This window comes from Jaculus jaculus, chromosome 23, assembly GCF_020740685.1.
Source record: "Jaculus jaculus isolate mJacJac1 chromosome 23, mJacJac1.mat.Y.cur, whole genome shotgun sequence".
NCBI classification, from domain to species: domain Eukaryota; kingdom Metazoa; phylum Chordata; class Mammalia; order Rodentia; family Dipodidae; genus Jaculus; species Jaculus jaculus.
In genome coordinates, this window is record NC_059124.1 from 2,747,775 (window position 1) to 2,773,557 (window position 25,783).

A 25,783-nucleotide genomic window follows, 5' to 3' on the forward strand; every position below is an offset into this window, starting at 1 on the left:
TCATTAGCTCAGTCCCCTCACGCCTGGAGCTCACCACTGACACACGTGCACACAGCTTATTACGGTGCACACAGCTCAGAGTCAGTGAGCTGGTTCGGCTGAAAGCCCCCAGCACATGACAACAACAAACACACCCGCTTCTGAACTAACTCAGGTCAGGAGAAAGAGGGAAGCAGACCATATGCTTCCAACCATGTTTGGGAAGAAAACAGGGAGACATTCCAAATGGGATTCCCCTCTACCCCCCGGAATAACAAGAGAAAGAAAGAAAGAGCCTATTGTATATCTTCAGATCTGAGGAGGTAGGCTAGGGGACACAAGCTTGCCTATGGTCAAGCTTCAGCAAACCTACCACTCTGTAGTGCCTACAAGCAGGAAGTGAACAGGGCTGAAGAGACAAAGATCACCCAGCCGACTTGGGAGAGGGCTAGCTGCTAATGTCAGGAAGTGAGTTGCTTTAGCAACTAGGAGGATGAGAAGCAGGGGCTGTGATCATCATTCTCCATCGTGGAGGTGCAAGGGGCTGCTGCAAAAGGCCTGGCATGAGGTGGCTCTCATGTGTCACCTGGAGTCAGGCTTTCTTTTGTAAAGTGCTAATTAAGAAAACATTAGGGCTGGAGAGATGGCTTAGCAGTTAAGCGCTTGCCTGTGAAGCCTACGGACCCCGGTTCGAAGCTCGATTCCCCAGGACCCACGTTAGCCAGATGCACAAGGGGATGCAAGCGTCTGGAGTTCGTTTGCAGAGGCTGGAGGCCCTGGCATGCCCATTCTCCCTCTCTATCTGTCTCTTTCTCTCTGTGTCTGTCGCTCTCAAATAAATAAACAAAAAAATTAAAAAAAGAAAATATTAGGCTCTGGGGGCAAAGGTAGGAGGATCACAATGAGAATACATCATGAATTCCAGGACAGCCTGGGCTAGAGTGAGACCCTACCTCCAAAGAAAGAAAAGAAAAGAATAGAAAAAGAAAGAAAGCAAGCATTAGGGCTGGAGAGATGCCTTAGAGATTAAGGTACTTGCTGGCAAAGCCAAAGGACCCAGGCTCAGTTCTCTCGGACCCATGTAAAGCCAGATGCACAAGATGGTGTGTGCATCTGGATTTCATTTGCAGTGGCTAGAGGCCCTGGCACACCCATATTCACTCTCTCTCTCTCTTAAATAAGTAAATAAATGAAATATTAAAAAAAAATTAGCCGGGCGTGGTGGCGCACGCCTTTAATCCCAGCACTCGGGAGGCAGAGGTAGGAGGATCACCGTGAGTTCAAGGCCACCCTGAGACTACAGAGTTAATTCCAGGTCAGCCTGGACCAGAGTGAGACCCTACCTCGAAAAACCAAAAAAAAAAAAAAAAAAAAAAAAAAAATTACAGCTGGGCATGGTGGCCCATGTGTTTAATCTAATCCCAGCACTTAGGAGGCAGAGGTAGGAGGATCACTTTGAGTTTCAGGCTGGCCTGAGACTACATAGTGAATTCCAGGTCAACCCTACCTTAAAAAACAAACAAAATAACTTTTAAAAATAAAATAAACATAAGACTTCTTTGTTTTTTTTTTTGTTGTTGTTATTTTTTGCTCTTTTGAAGTAGGGTCTTACTCTAGCTCAGGCTGACCTGGAATTCACTCTGTAGTTTCAGGTGGCCTTGAACTCATGGATCCTCCTACTTCTGCCTCCTAAGTGCTGGGATAAAAGGTGTGTGCCACCATACCCAGCTCCCAAAAGTTTTTTTGTTTTTGGTTTTTTGGAGGTAGGGTTTCACTCTAGGCCAGGCTGATCTGGAATTCACTCAGTAGTCTCAGGGTGGCCTTCAACTCATGGTGATCTTCCTACCTCTGCCTCCCAAGTGCTGGGATTAAAGGCGTGTGCCACCAACACCCAGCTAAGACTTCTTAGTTTTTAACAGACCAAACACAAAACTAGGGTACCAGCCCTGTACTTGGAATGAGCCACTCACTGAAGACAATCTCCCAAGGAACGGGGACCCCAGCAGTGCAGTTGCAGGCAAAGCCCACGAGGAAAAGGCACACTGCAACGTTTGCACATGTGCACACGTGCTGTCTGGTCAACGGGGCAGCAGGACACAGACCCACTGGCTCTTGGAGGTGAGGGTCAAGCGCACTCAGCTGCTCAATGGCACGGCTCTCCCGCATGTTCATGCCCCTGTGCCCAGACACCTGCTTCCAACCTCAGCCCAGGGCCACATTTCAGGTCTAGTCTTGTGCTATCTACTAGTGCTTTTATGACTCCTGTGACACCACAGAGCTGCCTTGACAAAGAGGACACTCCAGCAATCCTCCTTTGGTATGTGATGAAGAAAGCCCTGACTCAGGCTCCCACAGCTTGTTTTTATTCCTTCTCCCAAGTTTTAATTACCCTCTTGCTCAAACATCTTCAGTGACACCTGACTACTTTCCTGCGCAGCCAAAACACCTCAGCTCTCCATGCTTTGGTTCCAATCTAACCCCCTTGGAGTAGCTCTGTGGTCCACAGAGTGGTCATCACCACAGGAGGAGGGTGGTGTGGCTTAATAGGGCTTATTTATTTCATTCTATCTGATACACACACACGCACACATACACACTTTTCATGGTAAAAGGTCTTCACTGTACAAATCACCTAACTGCTCTCTGCTACCAGCCCTTGGCCCAGCCTTAGGTCATTTTATCTGCCTGGAATGTTCCTGACTTTATTGCTGCTATCAGAACGCTGCTAGACCTTCAAGGAGTCTTCCAGACACCCCTCCTTTAAGGGAGCTGACCCGGCTTCTTGTGCCAGGGCCTCATCTCCCCTGCCATCAAACCCCTGTGGTGCCTACCATTATACACGTGTTTACGTGTCTGTGTCCCCTTCCTCACTACTTTCCTTTGACTGTGAGCTTCAGTTCAGAGAGCTAAGAGGATGCACCTTATTCATGCAGGCATCTCCCCCAGGGCCCTACACACCGTAGGCACTCACTACACGTTTGCAGAACACAGAACCAAGTTCCATGAAGGAGAACACCTTATCCATTGAACACTTCACGTCCTGGGAAGCCTCCTCCAGTACCTTCTTCGTGGTTCTGGTGCAGAAGGACCTCGGGCTGTGTGTGGACAGAGTTTCCAGGGTGGAAGAACGGTGAGAACAGAATGCGAGGTTTCCTCTGCTTCAGGATATGCTGAAGGAGTTCATAGAGCACATCGCCTGGAGAGGAAAAGGAATGGGAACACTTCATTCACCAGCTTCTGACTGAGACGCAGCTATCGGCCCGGAGCTGTGGAAGGAACAGACTCGAACAAGACACGCATGCTCACTGGAGACAGAAGGCACCTGGATTTGAGAATGCCAGGGCAGTGTGAGTTTTTGAAATCATTATTATTATTATTTGGAGATGGGAGACTTGTTATGCTGTCTGGGCTGGCTTTGAACTGGTGGGTTCAAGCGATCTTTCTGACTCAGCGTTCCACGTTGCTGTGCCACTGCACTCAAGCAAACCCTTTTCAATACGATTGGAACATCCGTGGGGGCCAGAGGGAGGGCAACCAGCGGCGTGAACTGATCAGAAGGTATAATAAATATTAGGGCTGGGAGATGGCTGAGTGGATAAAGTTCCCACTGCATAAGCATGAATTCAGATCCCAGACCTAACGTAAAACCTAGATACTGTGGCGGGCTTCTGTAATCCCAGCATGCTGGTGGTAAGATGGGAGGTGGAGACAGAACTGCCCAGACGCTCATGGACCAGAGAGCCTGGTAAGCGCAGAGGTGAACAAGGGGAGACCCTGCCTCATATGCTCTGAAGACCCTCCTCACACGCTCTGGAGACCCTCCTCACACGCTCTGGAGACCCTGCCTCACACGCTCTGGAGACCCTCCTCACACGCACTGGAGACCCTCCTCACACGCACTGGAGACCCTCCTCACACGCACTGGAGACCCTCCTCACACGCTCTGGAGACCCTGCCTCACACGCACTGGAGACCCTCCTCACACGCACTGGAGACCCTCCTCACACGCTCTGGAGACCCTGCCTCACACGCTCTGGAGACCCTGCCTCACACGCTCTGGAGACCCCCCTCACACGCTCTGGAGACCCTCCTCACACGCACTGGAGACCCTGCCTCACACGCTCTGGAGGCCCGCCTCACACGCTCTGGAGACCCCCCTCACACGCTCTGGAGACCCTGCCTCACACGCTCTGGAGACCCCCCTCACACGCTCTGGAGACCCTCCTCACACGCTCTGGAGACCCTGCCTCACACGCACTGGAGACCCAGCCTCATATGCTCTGGAGACCCTGCCTCACACGCTCTGGAGACCCTCCTCACACGCTCTGGAGACCCTCCTCACACGCACTGGAGACCCTGCCTCATATGCTCTGGACACCCTGCCTCACACGCTCTGGAGATCCTCCTCACACGCTCTGGAGATCCTCCTCACACGCTCTGGAGACCCTACCTCACACGCACTGGAGACCCAGCCTCATATGCTCTGGAGACCCTGCCTCACACGCTCTGGAGATCCTCCTCATACGCCCTGGAGACCCTCCTCACACGCTCTGGAGACCCTCCTCACACGCACTGGAGACCCTCCTCACACGCTCTGGAGACCCTCCTCACACGCACTGGAGACCCTCCTCACACGCTCTGGAGACCCTGCCTCACACGCACTGGAGACCCTGCCTCACATGCTCTGGAGACCCTGCCTCACACGCTCTGGAGACCCTCCTCACACGCTCTGGAGACCCTCCTCACATGCTCTGGAGACCCTCCTCACACGCTCTGGAGACCCCCCTCACACGCTCTGGAGACCCCCCTCACACGCTCTGGAGACCCCCCCTCACACGCTCTGGAGACCCCCCTCACACGCTCTGGAGACCCTCCTCACACGCTCTGGAGACCCTCCGCACACGTAGTGGAGACCCTCCTCACATGCTCTGGAGACCCTGCCTCACACGCTCTGGAGACCCTGCCTCACACGCTCTGGAGACCCTGCCTCACACGCTCTGGAGACCCTCCTCACATGCTCTGGAGACCCTCCTCACACGCTCTGGAGACCCTGCCTCACACGCTCTGGAGACCCTGCCTCACACGCACTGGAGACCCTGCCTCACACGCTCTGGAGACCCTCCCCACACGCTCTGGAGACCCTCCCCACATGCTCTGGAGACCCTCCTCACACGCTCTGGAGACCCTCCTCACACGCACTGGAGACCCTCCTCACACGCTCTGGAGACCCTGCCTCACACGCACTGGAGACCCTCCTCACACGCTCTGGAGACCCTCCTCACACGCTCTGGAGACCCTCCTCACACGCACTGGAGACCCTCCTCACACACTCTGGAGACCCTCCTCACACGCACTGGAGACCCTGCCTCACACGCTCTGGAGACCCTCCTCACACGCTCTGGAGACCCTGCCTCACACGCTCTGGAGACCCTCCTCACACGCTCTGGAGACCCTCCTCACACGCTCTGGAGACCCTGCCTCACACGTAGTAGAGACCCTCCTCACACGCTCTGGAGACCCTGCCTCACACGTAGTGGAGACCCTCCTCACACGCTCTGGAGACCCTCCTCACATGCTCTGGAGACCCTCCTCACACGCTCTGGAGACCCTGCCTCACACGTAGTAGAGACCCTCCTCACACGCTCTGGAGACCCTCCTCACATGCTCTGGAGACCCTCCTCACATACTCTGGAGACCCTCCTCACACGCAGTGGAAGGCAAGCACCAACTCCCAAAAATAGTGTTCTGACCTCCACACATACACTGTGCCACAATGCACCCACATCCCACCAAAACAGTAATAAGACAAAAGATATAAATAATCAGCTATGCAAATGAATAAGAGCTAGAGCACAGTGGGTTCAGTTAATAGTGCTGTGTGGTATACTTAAAATTTTTCTAAGAAGGTAGATTTTAAAAAAGAAGGCAGGGCTGGAGAGATGGCTTAGCGGTTAACCGCTTGCCTGTGAAGCCTAAGAATCCCGGTTCGAGGCTCGGTTCCCCAGGTCCCACGTTAGCCAGATGCACAAGGGGGCGCACGCGTCTGGAGTTCGTTTGCAGAGGCTGGAAACCCTGGCGCGCCCATTCTCTCTCTCTCTCCCTCTATCTGTCTTTCTCTCTGTGTCTGTCGCTCTCAAATAAATAAATAAAATTTAAAAAAGAAGGCAGAGCTAGGTGTGGTGGCGCACGCCTTTAATCCCAGCACTCGGGAGGCAGAGGTAGGAGGGTCGCCATGAGTTCGAGGCCAGCCTGAGACTACATAGTGAATTCCAGGTCAGCCTGAGCTAGAGTGAGACCCTGCCTCAAAAATAAATAAATAAAAAAGAAGGCAGGAGATAACTTTTCTTCTTTTTTTTCTTGAGGTAGGGTCTCACTCTAGCCCAGGATGACCTGGAATTCACTATGTAGTCTCAGGATGGCCCCGAATTTATGGTGATCCTCCTACCTCTGCCTCCTCAGTGGTGGGATTAAAGGTGTGCGCCACCACGCCTGGCTAATTTGTTTTTGTTGCTGTTTCTCTGAGGTGGGGTCTTACTCTAGCCCTAGTTTCAGGCTGGCCTTGAACTCACTTCTGACTCCCAAGAGCCGGGGTTAAAGACAGGTGCCACCATGCCTGGGAGCTTTTGAAGGTAACGGCTGTTTATTAATAAATGTGATGATATTATGGTTACCTCCAAACTGATCAAATTATATACTTTAAATAGCTTTTGTAGGTTCATCTTGTCTCAATAAAGTTTTTGTTGTTGTTGTTGTTTTGAGGTAGGGTCTCACTCTAGCCCAGGCTGACTCGACATTCACTCTGTAGTCCCAGGCTGGCCTCAAACTCACAGTGATCCCAGGTGCTAGGATTAAAGATACGCACTGCCACACTTGGCCTCCTTTAATGCTCTATAAGAAAATGACGCTCTGGGGTCTTCCCTCCTTTTAAAAACACACATAGGCATGACTCTAAGACCCTACCAAGTCCAGAAAATCACCTTGAGATGCCAGGCTCCTGGAAGAAGATGGTGGAGGCTGGCTTGAGCTGAGATCCCTCTGTTCTGATATGCTTGATAATCTGATGTGTCCCCTAGTAGGTCACTAGCCCCCCGCCAAAAAAAATCTGCCACGGACTGGTCCTACCCCTCTGGCTTAGGTCCAATTCAAAATGTAGGTGGGCGATTAATTTTTAGAATACCACTGGCCTCTGTTCCCCAAAATCCTTCCCCACACAGAGATATGTAGTCAACAATTGTACCAAACAATGGGTCTTTGTCTCTAATCTTAGCCATTTTAAAGACACTTAAATTAACAACTTAATTTAAGTGCACATTTGGGCTATGGATCCTGCTATTTTTTCCTCCACACAGCATGGACCTCAGAAACACTCCCCCCCCCCCCAAACCCTTTTCTCTCCGCAAACCTCCCCTACTGATGGCAAATATAGTTCCGTGACTGCCTTCTCCTGAGAGAGCTCTGAGGGAAACCTCTTTGTTTTGTCCTCCGTCCCTCCCTCCTTCCTTCTTTCTTCCTCTTGAACTTGGTCGCTAGTGGCGAAGCTTGCAATTATGATTAAATAAAGACTTCAAAGGCTGAAGACTCCACTGGGGTTTTCATTACAGGGAGAAGAGCAGAAAGCTGGAGAGGCATTCTGACCACACTGTGGGAATTCCTCAGGTGGGGCAGAGCTGCAGTTCAGGTCTGGGAAGGGCTCTGGCATTCATGGGCTCCGAGCTTTCGAGCCATGGCAATGGCTTGGGTGCGAAGGGGATGCAAAGACCAAAATACAGTCCTATTTTAATGATTCATATTTTAATCTCATACAAAAATAAGTCTCTAATCAGCACTTTTTCTGGCTTGTTTTTTTTGGTGGGGGGGCTAGGGGTAATGTCCTCCTGAGCTCTTCCTAATTTACATGGCCTCACTGGGTTTGATTTTGTGGGTTTGATCCATGTTTTATTTTGGCATTATGCAGAATAGAAAATGCAAACATTTAAAAATGCGTTCTTGATGATCACTATTAAAAAAAAAAGTCTGTAATTAGTGTATCCATTTTGGAAGGGGAGGCCAGGAAATACAAATTTAGTGTCTGTGAAGGGTGCTCAGCACTGTTCCCGCAGACGCAGCCAGCATGGGTACCAGGTCACCTTGAACATGTCCCTGGCTCTCTCAGCACTGCCGATGGCAGCCCGTCTCTGATGTTCGTCATGAGGGTGAAGCGCAGAGGCGCCAGGACCCGGGTTGGCGTGTGGCCCTCCCCTGAGGCCAAGAGGGGAGGACCTGACCCCAGCACGAGGGGGACAAAGCTGGTTTCTTTTGTGCATCCTCTACCTGCACACAGGAAGTGAGGCAACATGGGGGGGGAATGGCTCAGTGACGCTCTGGGGTCAGCCTGACAACCTTCATTTCTCCAGACACGGGCTCCTCATCATGACTCCCACAATGTGCCCAGTGGGACTACAGTGAGGATTCGTGGAGGTGATGGTGTGACAATTGAGCAGCAGGAAAAGTGCATCAACACTGGCTGTGGCTGCCACCTCTGCCAGTTCCTCTGCCATTTATTATTATTCAAGTGGCTTAAGACAGAGTGTGGACTCCTCAGGTTGCACATAGAGAACTGAGGAGAAAGGCCTGGAAGTCATAGCTAGTTTTTATTATTATTATTATTATTGTTGTTGTTGTTGTTTATTTGTGTGTAGGTGGGGGTGGGGGAGAATGAGCACCTCTTGCCACTACAAATGAACTCCAGACGCATGCACCACTTTGACTGTCTGGCTTTATGTAGATACTGAGGACTCGAACCTGGGCTGGCAGGCTCTGCAAGCAAGCCACCTTTGACCACTGAGTCATCTCCTCAGCTCCACAGTCAGTTTTATGCCCACCTCCAGAGAGGGCAAAGAAGATGAATCAAGGCCACTTTGGCCACACATGCTGCCTGGCTGGTTAAATTCACGATGGTGCTGACCTCTCAGCCTGCAAAACGTAACTTCATGACCCTTGAGTGTGGCCACATCTGGGTCAGGCCCTTCCCGGAGTGTTTCCCCATAACCAGAGGTTCGCTCAGCTCCAGAGAGGAGGCAGTATGCCCAGCTTGTGCTGGGTGTGTGACTGGCAGAGGCAGTGTGTACCTGTAACACCTTGAATTTCAGGCCTGCAAGAGGGTTCTAGAGGTGTCTTAGGAGTCCCCAGCTCTCCTTCCCCTGCCAAGAAGCGGCTCTGGCTGAGAATGTCCTACGATGGGCAGCCAGCCACGGCAAATGAACAGCAGCTCTGGATGACGCTAGTTGGTAGGCAGCTCAGCTGAGATGGAATCCGCCTCCTCTGAAAGTGTATACTCAGTTCCTGCCCTCGGGTGTGGAGCACGCGGAGCCCGTCCACAGCGGGCTCCCGGAGAACGGGCTCCCCCAGCCTCGCTTCCGCTCCTCTAACAACCGCCTTTGGTTTTCAAATCCTCATATGCGCAGGTCACAGCTAAGGGTCACATGAGCCAAAGCATCCCTGGAACACAGAAGTAATTACAAATATCTTGTACTGGTCTGCTGAAGATGAAGAAGAAAAGCTTCAGCACTGAGTGTCTAGCAGCCAATGACCTTCGGCTAAGATTTTAAAAGGTGCTTAAAATTCTGGGTCTTGATCATCTCTTCCATCATCCCAGAAGAGGAAGTAACGAGTGCTGACTCTACTGCTCTAAGGAACAGAGCCCGGGCTTCTCGGACCAGAGCCAATAGCTCCTGTTGGCTTTTCCATGTCTGTGCACACCCTCACCCCCTCCACACACTCTATGTACACACCTGTTCCTTGCACACGCGCACTCCTCAAACACACTCCATGTACACATACACCTGCTCCTTGCACACACTTACTCCTCAAACACACTCCTTGACCACACAAATGCTCCTTGCACACACTCCTCAAACACACCCCATACACACACACATGCTCCTTGCATAAACACATTATCCTTACACACACACTCCTTAAATACACTCCATACACACACACACACAATGCTCCTTGCAACCCACTCCTCAAACACACTCCATGCACATGTTCCTTGTGCATACACATGCTCCTAGTACACACATTCCTCAAATGCACTCCATGCACACACACATGTTCCACGCACACAGGCTGTGCAGAGACCAGTCTGCCATGCAGTTAGTGGCCTTTCACTTGCACACTGCTGGAGGAGTCCTGGAAATATCTTTTATTCCCCCATACTATAAACTTCAGCCCCTAAAACTACGATACATCCCTGGGTACACAAATACACAGAAACATAACACATACGCAATTTCAACATATGTAGCTTATTCCTAAATTTAAATTTTTAAATTTATTTTTTTCTACAAGCAAGAGAGAGAGAAAATATAGGCATACCAGGACCTCTTGCTGCTGCAAAAGAACTCCAGATGCATGTGTTACTTTGTGCACCTGTCTTTACATGGGTGCTGGGGAATCAAACCCAGGCTGGAAGGCTTTGCAGGCAGTGTCTTTAACCACTGAGCCATCTCCTCAGCTCTCAACATGTGTATATTGACATGAAATGCCAGATACTCATTCTGAGAATCTTAAATTCTATTACCTTATTGAAATTTGTTTCCAAAGCTGGGCCTGGTGGTATAGGCCAATGATCCCAGCTACTCAAGAAGCTAAAGTAGGAGAATTGCAAATTCAAACCCTGCTTGGGCAACTTAATAAGTCTTTGTCAGGAAGGAAGGAAGGGAGGGAGGAAGGAAGGGAGAGATGGCTCAGCTGTTAAAGGTTCTTGCTTGCAAAGCCTGTTGGCCTGGAGCTCAATCCCCCAGCCACCACATGAAGCTGGACAGACAATGGATTATGGCAAGAGACCCTGGTGTGTTTGCATGTGCATATACACATGTTCAAATAAATAAATAAATTTGACAAACAAGAAAAAGGAAGGATGGGAGGAAGAAAAGACCAGAAATAAAAAGTAAATAATGGGCCAGAGCTATTTCTCAGGGTTGAGTATTTGCTTAGCCTATATGAGGCCGTAGGTTCAAGGAAGGAAGGAAGTCTGTTTAAAATGGTAATGGGGGGCTGGAGAGATGTCCTAGTGGTTTAGGCATTTGCCTGTAAAGCCAAAGAATCCTGGTTCAATTCTCCACGACCCACGTAAGCAAGATGCACAAGGGGGCGCACACATCTGGAATTCATTTGCAGTGGCTGGAGGCCCTGGGAGCCCATTCTCTCTCTCTTAAATAAATAAACAAATGAAACATATTTAAAATGGTAATAGGAAGAGAGGAGCACTATTGTGCCATCACTTCATCAGAGCCTAAGCAACAGGAACACATGGGTGCTACTGAGGAGCTGGTGAACAATTATTTGTTATTATTTATTTATTTATTTAAATTTTTAGAGGAAAGAACTTGAGCTCTGGAGCAAAACCGTCCCAAGTTTGAAGCCTGGTTTCTCTACCTGTCAGCTCTGTGCTCTTAGGCAAATTATTTTTCCTCTTTGAGTCTTAGTTGAAGGCTCAGTCTTATACTGTTTTATATAAAATGGGAATCACGGCACAGACTTGGCAGGGCTGCTGTGACGACGCGAGGTGGCACGTACCACGCCGAGCGTCTGCCACAACAAACTCACGAGGTGGCATCTCTTCAGTAAGGCGATCTTGACTGACATGCCACAGACATTTTTTTTTTAACTTCCATACATATGCATTAAAGCACATGCATGACTTTCATATCTCTGGACGTTTTTTTCTTCTCCCAGTTTACATCATTTCATGTAGAAATTTCTAGTTTACAATTAGACTTCTCCATAATTTCCTCTTCACCTCTTCACTGTCTTATCTCCACACTTTTGAGTTTCCATCCTTTAGTATTTAAGAGGTTTCAAATTTTACACACACACACACACTTACACTTTCACCCTCATCTTCTCCTGTTCCTTCCTCTCTTCAGGGTAAAATGTCTCCAGGAGCTGTCAACTCTGTTTTCTCTACTTCCTCACCTCCCATTCTATGTTCCCCTCTGCCTTTTCCTGAATGGCTCTTGCTGAGATGGCTCCCAACTTGGGGGATGGCTCCAGCTCTCAGCCACATTCATCACCAGGAATCTCTACCTCCCTCCTCCCAGGACACTTCCTGGCTGCAGCAATCACTACTTCTGGCTTTCTCCCCACCTCTCTCTCTTCCTCCCCCAGCCCTTTGATCCTGGCTCCCGGTCCGGTCCTCACCTGTGTGGGCTGTCTGTCGTCTGTGCACAGGACTTCACTCAGCTTGACAACTGCTAGTCCCACTCCAGTCACCACGCCTTCTGACCTCCAGGCTCAGACTTACTGATCTTTCAGGAACTTCCTGGATGCCTTATAGGCACCACTCATTTAAGTGTTTAGCACGAAAATCCTTATGAACCAGAGGGGTTTCCTAGTTTAGTAAATGCCCAGTGGACTGGGTCAGAAACTTGAGGGTAATCCTTAATTCTTTTCTGTCTTATCTAACAACCCATCAGTCACCAAGACCTACAGACGCTGCCTTCTAAATATTCCTGTAATCACCCCTTCTTTCTTTTGCCCCATTTTAGTTCTAGCCACTACAATTGCTCCTAGACTCCAGCCAAACAGATTTTTACCTCTGTATCTTGTCTTCCCAATCCTCTTACTTCAAGTCCTAAATATGACCTACTGAAGAAATAATACATGAGGAGCTATGGAGTAGTCTATTATATTTAGCTTTTCCAAGTTTGTCTAGAGAATCCCATATTTGGGGAATTTCTAGTTTTTACTATTATAAATAGATTTGCTAAGAGACTCCCTGCCCCAATGATTATTTCCTTGGGACTATTTTGTGTGTGTGTGTGTGTGTGTGTGTGTGCGCGCGTGCGTGGGGTGTATGCACGAGTGTATGCAGATGCAGCGTCCCATGCATGCACGGAGGCCAGAGGAGAAGCAGGCTCTCTCTCCACTGTTCTTCCACGTGTTTCATCGAGACGGAGTCTCTCCACTGATTCAGGCATGGTGGTGATTTCACAGCCCCGGGTGACTCTCCCGTAGGACTGGCTGACAAAATGCTCACACTTGCCCGGGCAGCTCTCTTAACTGCTCGGCATCTCCCACACAGGTCCTCCCCTTCTCACTTCATGGGCTTCGTAGGTTTCAATCTAGACACACTGGTGACATGTGATGACTTGCCACATACATACACTCCTAAGTAAGTAGGATGTCTCATGTCATACATTCTTAAGTGTGGAAATAGTTCTCTTTCATTTTGATTCAGAAATTTTGGTTTCCTTCTGACCAGTTGAAAATCCCAATAAATAAATCAGTAAGTAAAAGCATGCCTGGTGTGGGAGGGGGATACCTTTAGATTTAATCAGAAGAACTGCTTCTAGTAAGTTCTCTTTTCCTGTGATGGGTTCAGGATGAAGCCCACAGTTTCAGTCCCTTGAGTTTCACTGTAAATTCAGCAGTGAAAACAGCACGGGAACTCACAAAATATGCCATTCAAGTGACAGGATTATTTGGGTATTTTTATTTATTTATTTTATTTTATTGTTTTTGGTTTTTTGAGGTAGGGTTTCACTCTAGCCCAGGCTGACCTGGAATTCACTATGGAGTCTCAGGGTGGCCTCGTATTTTTATTTATTTATCTGAGAGATCGCATGAGTGCCAGGGTTTCTTGCAGCTGCAAATGAACCCAGCTGCATGCAGCACTTTGCGTCTCTGGCTTTAGGTGGGTACTGGGGAACTGAACCTGGGCTGGTAGGCTTTGCAAGCAAGTACTATTAATTACTGAGCCATTCCCCAGGCCTGGTCCTAGTTTCTAGGCATTCCATGTGTTTTAGTAGGCTGACTGAATAACAAATTCTTCATTTAATACAGGGTGATTTTCCCTGAGCATAAAAACAAAGTAGCCTTTTACTTAAAAACAAATATCTGAGAGTTCAGCTTCATTCATGTCTTAAGAGACAGAGATACTGAAATAAAAGGGGCAAGTTGTCAGAAAACGTGAATATGCTTAAGAATTAAAAAAATAATTACTTTTAGGGCTGGGGAGATGGCTTAGCGGTTAAGCGCTTGCTGTGAAGCCTAAGGACCCGGTTCGAGGCTCGGTTCCCCAGGTCCCATGTTAGCCAGATGCACAAGGGGGCGCACGTGTCTGGAGTTCCTTTGCAGAGGCTGGAAGCCCTGGCGCGCCCATTCTCTCTCTCTCCCTCTATCTGTCTTTCTCTCTGTGTCTGTTGCTCTCAAATAAATAAATAAAAAATTTAAAAAAATTACTTTTAGCTGGATATAGCATATAAAGAAAAATAATAAACTTAAGGTACTGTGTGTGATGCAGTGTGAGTGTAGGTGCACGTATATGGTGGTGTGTGAGTGAAGTTGTGCATGATTGTAGGTGTGTGTGAGTGTAGGTGTGCATGCACTGTGCCATGCATGACACGGCTCTGTCTGCCTGGATCACTGGCCACCACCATTTCACAAATGGGACAAATGAGGTGCTAATAAATAACTTCCCCATAAGTGACTTCCCTAAACATTTCTCTGAATATGCCACACGCTTTTTATTCTTCTACAAAGACCCAGAAAGAGAATGAGCCAGCTGAGTGTCCTCGGTTGAGGCCATGACAGCGGCAATGCCCGCATTTCCAGGCTATGGTTCCCCTCTGTGACTTGTATTCTCACCTTCCCTGACTTATCCTAGAACAGCCAGCTGACAGGGATGTGACAGCCAGCAAGTCACCTTCCATTGCTTAACAGATTAGGTGAGTTGGCCCAAGGAACAGCATGTAAAAAACAATGAGCATTTTCAGCTTCACCTTGAAGTGGGTGTCCCTTGTGTTTGAAGAATATAAAGATAAGGTACTGGTGTATCAGAAAGAGAAGCAGTTTATAAAAGACTGAAAAATTTAAAAAAATATTTTTATTTACTTATTTATTTGAGAGACAGAAACACACACACACACAGAGAATGGGCACACCAAGGCCTCTAGCCACCGCAAATGAACTCCAGATACATGTGCCACCCTGTGCATCTGGCTTTACATGGGTCCTGGGGAATTGAACCTGGGTCCTTTGGCTTTGCAAGCAAGTGCCTTAACCACTAAGCCATCTCTCCAGCTCGACTGCAAATGTTAATACACCAAAATTCTAGATACATGTAGGAAATCAATCTAATTCTCTCTCTCTCTCTCTCTCAAAGATAGAGTCCCATGGTTGAAGAGACGGCTTAGTGGTTAAGGTGTTTGCCTGCAAAGCCAAAGGACCCCAGTTCGATTCTCTAGGACCTATGTTAGCCAGATGCACACTGGGGTGCATGCATCTGGAGTTCATTTGCAGTGGTTGGAGGCCCTGACACACCATTCTCTCACTCTCTCTCTACCTGCTTATTTCTGTATTTCTCTCTCTCCAACAAAGAAATAAAAATAAAATATTAAAAAATATATAGTCTCACTATGTAGCTTAGGCTGGCCTCAAATTCATTTTTCTCCTGCCTCAGACTCCTCAATACTGAGATTACAGGCATGCACCATCATGCCTGGCTTGCTAATATATTTTTTAATTGAATTATAGTAACTTTGAAAGCAAGTTTTTGTTTCTTTTTAACTTGGGTGACTTTGTTCAGCTAAAATACTAGGCACATATGTCCATTCTACAAACAATAACTCTAAGTAAGAGTGAATCCAAAGGCTGCTCTGTTATTAATAGGGTTTCTCAGAACCTCAAAATGCTCCAAATATATAATCAAATCTCTCTCTGAATTTCAATCCCCCTGAACCATGTAAGGAAATAACTATTTAGCAGCTCAAGGAGCAGATAAAACGATCCTGTTTAGGTGAGGGTTTTTTTTTGTTTTTGTTTTTTAAGTAAAAGCGGGACTCTTGCATTTACTGTTTAGCTTTATACATTTGTCATCTGATTGTAACCCTCCAACTGGGAGATTATTCCAAAATGAATGCTCAGTTATCTTGCTTGAATATAAAAATGTTCTCCACACACTCGTGTGTTTGCACAACTGAACTCCAGCTGGTGGAGTTGTTTGGGAAGGTTATGGAAGATGTAGGAGGTGGGGCCTTGCTGGAGGAGGTGGGTCCCCAGGGCTGGGTTTTGAGGCATTACAGCCCAGTCCCACTTTCTGACTTGCTTTTTGCTTTCTGACTGAGAACACAATGGGAACAGCATGCCTTCCCAGCCACAATGGACTCTATGCCCTTGACCCGTAACCAGAAATAGTCCCTTTCCTTCCTTAAATTGCACCTGTTCAGGTATCCGTTCACAGCACAGAGAAAGCAACTAATACAATTTGCAGAGTCCAAAGTACTCGCCATTACACCAGGGAACCACTTCATACAAATTTCCACCTCGCACTCTTCCATTTAGAGATTATAGTTACTTAAAAGCACCCACCATGTACTCCGCTTTCTTCTAGTGGTAGAAAGGTAGACCCGTGTGCTGGAAGTGAATAATTATGAGATGCTAAACCAGCCAAAGAACGTGGAAAATGGCCTTGAGAGAAAGAATCTCACTGTTTCAGGTCAGGATAAACTATGAACCCAGTTCTCCCATCACTACACTGGGGATGAGCTGAGCTGTATGAGCACAGATTGGATGTGGAAGTCTCTGGACAGGACACAGTCTCTGTTCATGTTGAGCTCTGCAGAGGAATAGAACATTGTGTGTGTGTGTGTGTGTGTGTGTGTGTGTGTGTGTGTGTGTGTGTAAGCCATGACTGAAGTACAGAAAAATCTGAGACAAAATAGGAGCAGCACCCAGCCCAGATTGAGAGAGAAACCAGATAGGGGAAAGAGGAGGCCTAGAATTAGGACGGGAGTCAGCCAGGCTCTTTAGCAGAAAGGCAAGTAGCAGGAGGGGCCATGAATGGTGCTGAGCACTGTCCCACACAGAGAATTTAGCACATGGGTGATGGTTAAACTTGGTTGTTAACTTAGAAGAGCCATGGCAAAGATGTATCTGTGAGGGAGTCTCTAGATGAGGTTAACTGAGGTGGGAAGACCCACCCTAAGTGTGGGCAGATCCCATGGGCTGGGGTCCCAGCTGAAGAGAAAGGAGATAGTTAGGTGAGCAAGAGCTCTCACTGCACCCAGGCATTCCTCACCAAAAAGAACTGCGTCCCACTGAAATGGAGGCTCAAACAAACCCTGCCTTTCTGAGCTTGCTTTTGTCCTGTTTCTGTCCCAGCAACTGGAAAAGTAACTAATCCAATGTCTTCTTGCAAACTGGTCTACACCTTCCTTATCTCCCTCCTGCTTATCCCCCCAAGTTTTCTAGGTAAGGGTCCATGATCGTACCCTTCCGTTTCTTGGACACTGGCTGGAAATGGCCTCTCTCACCCCGGAACTTGCTCAGGCCACACAGACTTCTACAGGATGAATGTATACTGCCATCACCGCATGTCCGGGCCGGAATACCAGCCTTAGCTGGATTTCCTGCCTCCTGCCTCTTCCAACTGCCAAGCGGAGCCTTTCTCCACGACTCAAGCACCTTGCAGGAAGCGCGCCCTGTCCACAGGCCTTCGTGCTGTGGAGGGGCTCCACTCCTGCTGCTGTAAGACCCCTTCTCCTCCCAGCTTCTCGGGCCTTTACAGGGGGTGTCAAGCTGCTTCTCTAAAGGGACAGTGAGTCCCTTTGGGGTACAGCCAGCTTCCCTGTACCCCACCCAACAAGCACATGCCATGTACTGACTGGCTTCTAACACCTGCTCACAGCGTGGAGCCGAGAAGCTGGGTACACAAGAAAGCTGAGGTCGCAAGGGAGTTCACCAAGGCTTTCCCAGGGTCTGAAGTCAAGTCCACACCCCTCTCAGTGAGCTGCTTGCTCGCTTTACACCAGTGGCTGCATGGGGGACTCCAGAAAGTGGGGGGCTTTTCCTTCCAGGCTCCTAGCTTTGCCTCCTGGAGTTGCATTTCCACCAGAATGGCACAGGGAAGTCTTTTTGCGATGCATCCAAAGAACTAGTTAGGACAATTTTCTTCATCTGTACAGTGTGTTTATGGTTTTCTTAGTCTGAGACTACACAAATATTAATCATTTTGGGAAGCTTGTGTCCCTAATAAAGCCTTAGAATGGAGCTGCTTTTAGAGACACAAGCTTTCAAGTTTCAGTGATGCCTTCACTTTCAAGGAAACTTTCCTTGTAGCATTTCTTCATGTAAACTGTCACCTAAGCAAAGAGCAAGGGGGGTGCTACCATGTGGCTTTACCTCAGCCCTGTAACGGGGACATTTCCTCCTGACAGTTGACCTCAGCCCTGTAACGGGGACATTTCTTCCTGACAGTTGACCTCAGCCCTGTAACGGGGACATTTCCTCATGACAGTGACCTCAGCCCTGTAACGGGGACATTTCCTCCCGACAGTTGACCTCAGCCCTGTAATGGGGACATTTCCTCCTGACAGTTGACCTCAGCCCTGTAACGGGGACATTTCCTCCCGACAGTTGACCTCAGCCCTGTAACGGGGACATTTCCTCATGACAGTTGACCTCAGCCCTGTAACGGGGACATTTCCTCCCGACAGTTGACCTCAGCCCTGTAATGGGGACATTTCCTCCTGACAGTTGACCTCAGCCCTATAACGGGGACATTTCCTCATGATAGTGACCTCAGCCCTGTAATGGGGACATTTCCTCCCGACAGTTGACCTCAGCCCTGTAACAGTGACATTTCCTCCTGACAGTTTACCTCAGTCCTGAAATGGGGACATTTCCTCCTGATAGTTGGCTGATTGCCAGGAGTAAATGGCAGTTGTACACACTTTGTGACTATGCCTGGGCTTAAGGTAGGATCTCTTTTCTTTGTTAAGGAAAACAGGGACTCTGCCAGGCAAGTCACATCCAAGCTGGCATCTGCAATGGAACTTGATGCATGACAGCCTTTTGGCCACTTGAATCACCATTCCCTCAAGAAGCATGAACCCGGGGCCAAAGGTCCACTTGGACATAGGTAGTTCCCGGGCTGAAGACCTGACACCAGGTGCACAAGTGAAGTCTTACCTGTGCTGACAACATACTACCTCTTTCCAGGTGCAGAAGCGCATTAATGAATTACACCATCCGATGTGGTGTTAAGAGAGCATATTTTGATGCACCTTCTTGGACGGGCCTGAGAAAACTACAAAGTGCTTTGTTTCTCAGGTCAGCCTTTCACAGGGCATCACCTGAAGACCTCTGAGAGTTTCTAATCTTGCCTAGGCTCCTAGGATGGATGCATTTCCCAGTCCCTATCATTACTTCTTGAGTTGCTATTTCCTTTCTTTTTCTTTTTAACCCCACCAGTACCCAAGCCCCTTCCTTTCTCATCTCATTTTTGTCTTTGTTTGGTTTTTGAGATAGAGTCTTGCTAAGTGGCCCAGACTGTCAGTTGTGGTCCTTTGGCTCAGCCTCCTGAGTGCTGGGGTTTAGGTGCATGACCACGACTGCTCTTCTTACCTGTTTTCACTGAGCGGCTCAATACACGCACTCACTCTTAGCCATCTCTTCTAATACCTTTAGCATCAGGGCAAAGCAGAAAAGGGGCAGAAATGGAGCTTTCTAAAACTGTCGGCACAACGGTCTTTGAAGTTCCAGAGTCTGGTCGTGCATGAACCACTCTTCTTCTGACAGTCCTTTTGATCTAGAAACTTCTTCTTGTCCCTATGCACTGGCTAATGTCAGCAGATATTCCTTTTTCTGAGCTGTCGTTGTGCTGGCATGAGACCTATTTTAGAGATTCCTTCTTGGACACGATGAGCATGGCACAAACTAACCGACTATCAGATTTTTTCACATCAAGCCCACGTCAAGAGCCAAACTCACCTGAATGAGGAGATCGGTAGCGGAAGTCCTCTTTGGTCAGCAGCAGGAGCGCCTTGCCGTTCATTTCAAACGTGTTACTGTCAATGGGCCTTAAAGAAAACTCATTTTCAGCCCACTTGAGCCACTGGGCTACGTCATCTCTGCTCCAGTAAATCGGCTGCAAGCCTGTTGGAGGAAGTGGTCTGTCAGTTACACAGTTGGAATAAAGGGAGAGATCTGGGAGATTAACAGAAGAGCTCTTGGGTTCGATTCCAAGTCCCAGGTTAAAAACTCCAGCTTGGGCTCCCAAAATTTGGGAGGCAGAGGTAGGATTACTGTGAGTTGGAGGTCAATCTGGGGGCTAGAGTGAGACCTTACCTCAAAAAAACAAACAAGCGAACAAACACTGCAGCTTCATAAGTGTGAAGGGTGCTGTCACACTAACTCGCTGTCTAGAGGCTAGCTGGGGGTGTGCAGGGATGGTTGCTTTGTACCAGTGCCCCAGGGGCTGTGTTAATTCCTTGTTTGTTCAAGAGTGGCTTGCGGGAGGGCTTCAGGAGCCCAAAGCCTGATAAATCCACTGTGTTTTGTATGGACCTCAGAATCACAGCTGCTCTAGTTTGTAGTTTAGTGTCCTTTTAAGTGAGAATGTTTCTGAGCTGGCCTTGACCTTCCAGCCCTGCCAAGCAATGAAGCGTTCCCTGCAATTCTTTCCAGAAAGACTCAATCCCTTAGCCTTTGGGAATGAGAGGGCAAGGTAAGGGTAAAAGGTCATTTGACTCGCTAATGTTGGAACTTCCCTCTGCTGCTGCTGGGACATCGAGAAGGACCGGAAGTGGGCAGGAGACCAAAGGGGCTCCAGCTGGGTATCTGGGAGCCTGGCAGTGCGTCTGACTTTTTAACTTTAGTGCTCTGAGAAACCTCTGACATATTCAACAGATTACAGCAGTGGTTCTCAAGGTGCGATCCTTAAGCCTCTTTTCAAATCGATATTAACACATTACTTTCCTCTTCTCTTATTCTCTCATGAGCACACAGTGGACTGCCTTGGAGGCTAAATAACCTATGACAGGGCAACAGTCTGGACAAAGAAAGAGGTGTGAATGCAGCCATCATCTATTAAGCTAGACACTAAAGAGACTTATAAATACATAACACTACTCCTGTTCAGTTTTTTGTTTTCAAAAAAAATTTTTTGTGTGTGTGTTTATTTTTATTCACTTATTTATTTGACAGCGACAGAGAGAGAAAGAGACAGAGAGAGAGAATGGGCACGCCAGGGCCTCCAGCCACTGCAAACGAACTCCAGATGCATGCGCCCCCTTGTGCATCTGGCTAACGTGGGTCCTGGGGAACCGAGCCTCGAACCGGCGTCCTTAGGCTTCACAGGCAAGCACTTAACTGCTAAGCCATCTCTCCAGCCCTCAAAAATTTTTAAATAATATTTTATTTATTTTAGTGGGGAGAGAGAGGCAGCTAGAAAGAGAACAAGAGAGAATGGGCACACCAGGGCCTCTAGCCACTGCAAGCGAACTCTAGATGTGTGCATCTGGCTTATGTGGGTATCGGGGAATTGAACCTGGTGCCTTAGGCTTCACAGGCAAGCATCTTAACTACTAAGCCATCTCTCCAGCCCCCTTGGAAACATTTAGAATATATAGTTATATGAATATATATTTTAAAAAATTAGTTTAGAATATGGTAAATAGTGATATAACTCACACGAGCAAAAGCTTTGAGTGGTTTTTGATAACTTTTAAGAACTGAGAGGAGTCCTGTTATGAGAGAAACCAACTGTTCTCTGACTGGATTTGAGGCCCACTCCATAGGACAGAATTCCTGTCTGGTACTGAAAGCCAAGACAAAGGCCTATGGCTAGGGAGGTCAGAAGCCCTAGAGGGAAAATTACTATTGTTGTTTGGCTAAATGGATAAGTTATGCCCACCAAATTGTCCTCTAAATACTTAGGCTTATAACCCCATTCTCACTCTTGGCTAGAGAAACTTCTCTTTCCAGATGGTGGTAACCCCTGGGGATATTCAAAACTTATCCAAGTGCTGAGAAGAAGTGACAGTGGAGTGTTGAACGCTAAGTGAGACAGCTCTTTTACTCTCTCCAAAGCTCTGGGACCACTGCAGAAGAGATGGTGGAAAGAATCTAAGAGTCACACTGCAAGCCTCACATTTGGCCAGCCAGGCCAAATGAGCCAATGGATGCAATACGGGAATGTTTGTAACAGGGGAAACCAACTGCTCTCTAACTGGACTGGAGGCCCGCTCCATGGGAAGGAATATATCCCTGGTATGGAAAACTTAAAACAGGGGTAGTCATGAGTCCTAGGGGTGTAACGTCTGCTGCTGTCTGGCTAAATGTATATACTAGGCTCACCAAACTGCCCAGTAAGCACTTCTCCTAATGTTCATACCCATATGTTAATGCTACTCTCACTTTTGGTTAGAGAACCTTCTCTTTTCAGATGGCAGTGACCTTGGGATGACTCAGAAGGCATCACAGTGCTGAGAAGTGACAGAGGAGTGCTCAGCACTGAAATATCTCAATCAATCACACCTTCCAAGGCTCAGAGTCCATTGTGGAAGAGGTGGCAGAAAGAATGTAAGAGCCAAAAGAAGGGTAGGATTTCTTACAATGTACTCTTCCAGATATAAAATGGCCTGGATATCCATGACCTCACAGTCCCTGACACTACCTAGACAAGAGCAGTATAATAGGAAAGGAAAAATACGGTATCAAAATAGAAGAGGGACTACTTGGAAAGAAAGGGTTCAGTGCAGGGGGAATGGGGGGAGGGGGAAAGGAAGGGTGGTGGGAGGGGATTATAATTGTGGTATATTGTCTGTATGCATAGAGGTTGTCAATAAGTTAAAATTTTTGAGTCCTGACAGTAAAAATATGAGAAAAGCCAGTCCAGAAGGAGTTTGATGATGTAGGGCTGTGCTGTCCAGTCACGTGGTACGCATCAGTCATTCAAAGTGAGCTCCTCAGCACCAGTGATTGCTAAGAGGCCGCCAGTCTCTCCACATGATTGACTTAAACTTGCAGAGGACAGCGTGTGTGTCTTATGAAAGTATTCCTGACCTCTACTCAATCCTGAGAGAAATTGTCTCTCTCCCTAAGCTTGGCATGAGCAAGAGCTGTCTGGGGTACTGGATGGGCTGCTGCAGTGGGTACAAATGGCTCAGACCTCTGGATGTGGCCCAGGACTCCGGGCACTACTCTTAACTCTGTCTTCTAAGTGGTGTCTGTGAGTGGCAGATGGTCTCCTCTAATCCTCAAAACCAGCCCATCAGCTGGGCCAGGTGACTCAGGCCTACAGTCTTAGCTACTTGGAGAACGAGACAAGAGCACTGTCAGGTCAAGGCCTCCCGGGCTGCCAGGAGAGTTCAAGGCCAGCCTGGCAACTTAGTGAGACTTATCTCAAAATAAGAAGTACAGAGTCCTGGGTACAGTGGTAGAGACCTAGCATGCATGAGGCTCTGGATCCAGTCCCCAGTAACACACACACACATACACACACACACACACTTTTAAAGAGATTTTTAAAATTTTTTTTAAATTATTTATTTATTTATTTGAGAGCGACAGAGACAGAGAAAGACAGATAGAGGGAGAGAGAGAGAATGGGCACGCCAGGGCTTCCAGCCTCTGCAAACGAACTCCAGACGCGTGTGCCCCCTTGTGCATCTGGCTAATGTGGGACCTGGGGAACCGAGCCTCGAACCGGGGTCCTTAGGCTTCACAGGCAAGCACTTGTCCGCTAAGCCATCTCTCCAGCTCTTAAAATGGGTTTTTAAGTGTACTGATTTTTTTTTTCACATGGAAAAACAAGTAGCATTATGGAAAAATGATTTGTATGACCTCTCTGTGATCTTTAGAATAAAAACCAACCACTAAGGAATTTAAGGCTTGGTTTTTGACTTAAAAATTTTTTGTTTATTTTTATTTATTTATTTGAGAGTGACAGAGAGGGAGAGAGAGAATGCGTGTGCCAGGGCTTCTAGTCACTGCAAACGAACTCCAGACGTGATCGCCCCCTTGTGCATCTGGCTACGTGGGTCCTGGGGAATCGAGCCTTGAACCGGGGTCCTTAGGCTTCACAGGCAAGCACTTAACCACTAAGCCATCTCTCCAGCCCCTGTTTTTGACTTTTAAAACTGGGTCAGAAAGCATGTCTATTCAAGATGGTTCAGGATGGTATGTGCATATAATCGAGTACCTCTGTCTTCCCAGTGACTTTGAAAACCCACCCTTAGAACCACAGTACTTAGTTTAGCTTAGGCAGGAAAATCGAAATTTGTGAGTTGGTGCAAACCTTCCACCTTACTTCCTAGGGTCAACTGTCACCTCTGAGCAAACGCAGCACTGGAGTTTGTGATTTCAGACTTTCGCCTTCCTCTCCTTGGGAAGAGTAAGAGCGCAGTCCCTTCAAGAACGAGGGGGGCTTCCAGTCAGGCTGGGCTCAGGAAAGCACCCAGTGGCCGGGGCCTGGCAGCGGAGGACCCTCGGGCAGTGCAGGGAGAAGCCATTCCAGAACCGAATCTCTCATGGGAGAGAAGCGAAAGTAAAATGCTGAAGTTTCTGCCCAGGGCCCTCTGAAACGGGGGAGGCGGGTGAGAAGGGGGTGGGGGACAAGAGTAGTAATTTGAGGCTCTTTATATTCCATGGAAGAAAATACTCATGAGTAATCTTTTCCCTAAATACAAGAAGAATCACACACTCCCAACAGCGCTGCCGGTTAAGAAAAAGCAGTTTCTCTTCTCACTTCCCATTAATCTCTCCTTCTGCTCAGCCTTGAAGCCACCAAGGCCACGGTGTGTGGAAATCCCCTCACCAGGAAAGGACGCCCGGGCCCAGGGCTCCAGTACCGAGGCCGAAGGTGCTCTGCGGGCTACAGGGAACACTCGGCAATCCCAGCAGCTTTACCAGAGCGGTCCTGATAGGGCAAGCCACCTGCTCGAGGCCACTCAAAGAACTGATCAGTCATTGCTCTTCCATTAGCATGAAGAGAAGGTGGACAGCTCGCTGGGCTGGAAAGAGACTGACTTCACTGCGGTGCTGGGAGACAAGTCCCACTGCTAATTCCTACTTAATTCCATGGTACAGGAAGGCTGGGGCATAGGATATGCTTTGCAATTCAAACTGGGAAGAAAGCTACTTCCTTCAAGGGTCCTATCAAAATGGAATAGTGCCTGGAGGCAACTTTGACATGATCAAGACCATTTAATTTATTAAACAGTCATTTATTAAGCACTTCTATTGCCTCTCACGCTGTTCCAAGCATGCATTTAAACTGCTTGCTGGACACCATGAGACAGGGGCTCTGGCAGGGAAACGCGAGGCCAGGCGCATGGTTCTGAGGTCAAGTCAAGATGAGCAGAGATTTGAAGGTGGGCGGTCTTGCTGCAGACTCTGCTCTCACTAGTGCATATTTCCAGCCACACTCAAGACCTAGACTGGCTTCCAGCATCTATCAGGGACTCAGGAAGACTGAGTGGGTGCAGTTCTCCTCATCCCAAAACTTGAGATGCCTTGAGAAACAAAAACCTGGGTGGGAGAGATGGCTCAGTGGTTAAGGGCACTTGCTTGCAAGGCCTGACAACCCAGGTCTGGGTGCCCATTACCCGCGTAAAGCCAGTTGCACAGTGTGGTAGTGTGGAGATTGTTTGCAGTAGCAAGAGGCCCTGGCATGCCCATTTTTCTCTCTCTCTCTTTCTCTCTGCTTGCAAATACATAATAAATAAAAATAAAATCAAAAGCCTATATAGCCCAGGAAACCAGATTTGGGCTGCAGGAGGGGTAAAGGTGATTGCTCAGTAGGTACAGTGCTTGCCTTCCACTCCAGGTTGGCAGTGGCAGGGGAAGCTGGGTGCCTTTAATCCCAGGGGTGGTGAGGTCCAGTCAAGCGGGTCCTTGTGGCTTGCTGACAAGCTAGTGTAGCCTACTTGGTGAACTCCAGCCCAGTGATAACACCCTATCTCAAAACAGATGGATGGCATTCTTAAGGAGGACACTCACAGTTGTTTGCTGGCTTGTATAATCATGTGTACCC

General features: G+C 48.2%; 1 protein-coding gene across 1 annotated transcript in view; it reads right to left on the reverse strand.

The window, feature by feature from the left end:
* The window catches only part of Etv6 (ETS variant transcription factor 6), a 259,969-nt gene that overhangs the window by 44,383 nt on the left and 189,803 nt on the right, over positions 1 to 25,783 (reverse strand). Inside the window, exons 3-4 of the mRNA XM_045139694.1 lie at positions 19,738 to 19,902; positions 3,041 to 3,175 (exon numbers count right to left, since the gene is read on the reverse strand). Coding sequence (XP_044995629.1) covers positions 3,041 to 3,175; positions 19,738 to 19,902 — 300 coding nt within the window. The remainder of the gene's footprint in view (positions 1 to 3,040; positions 3,176 to 19,737; positions 19,903 to 25,783) is intronic.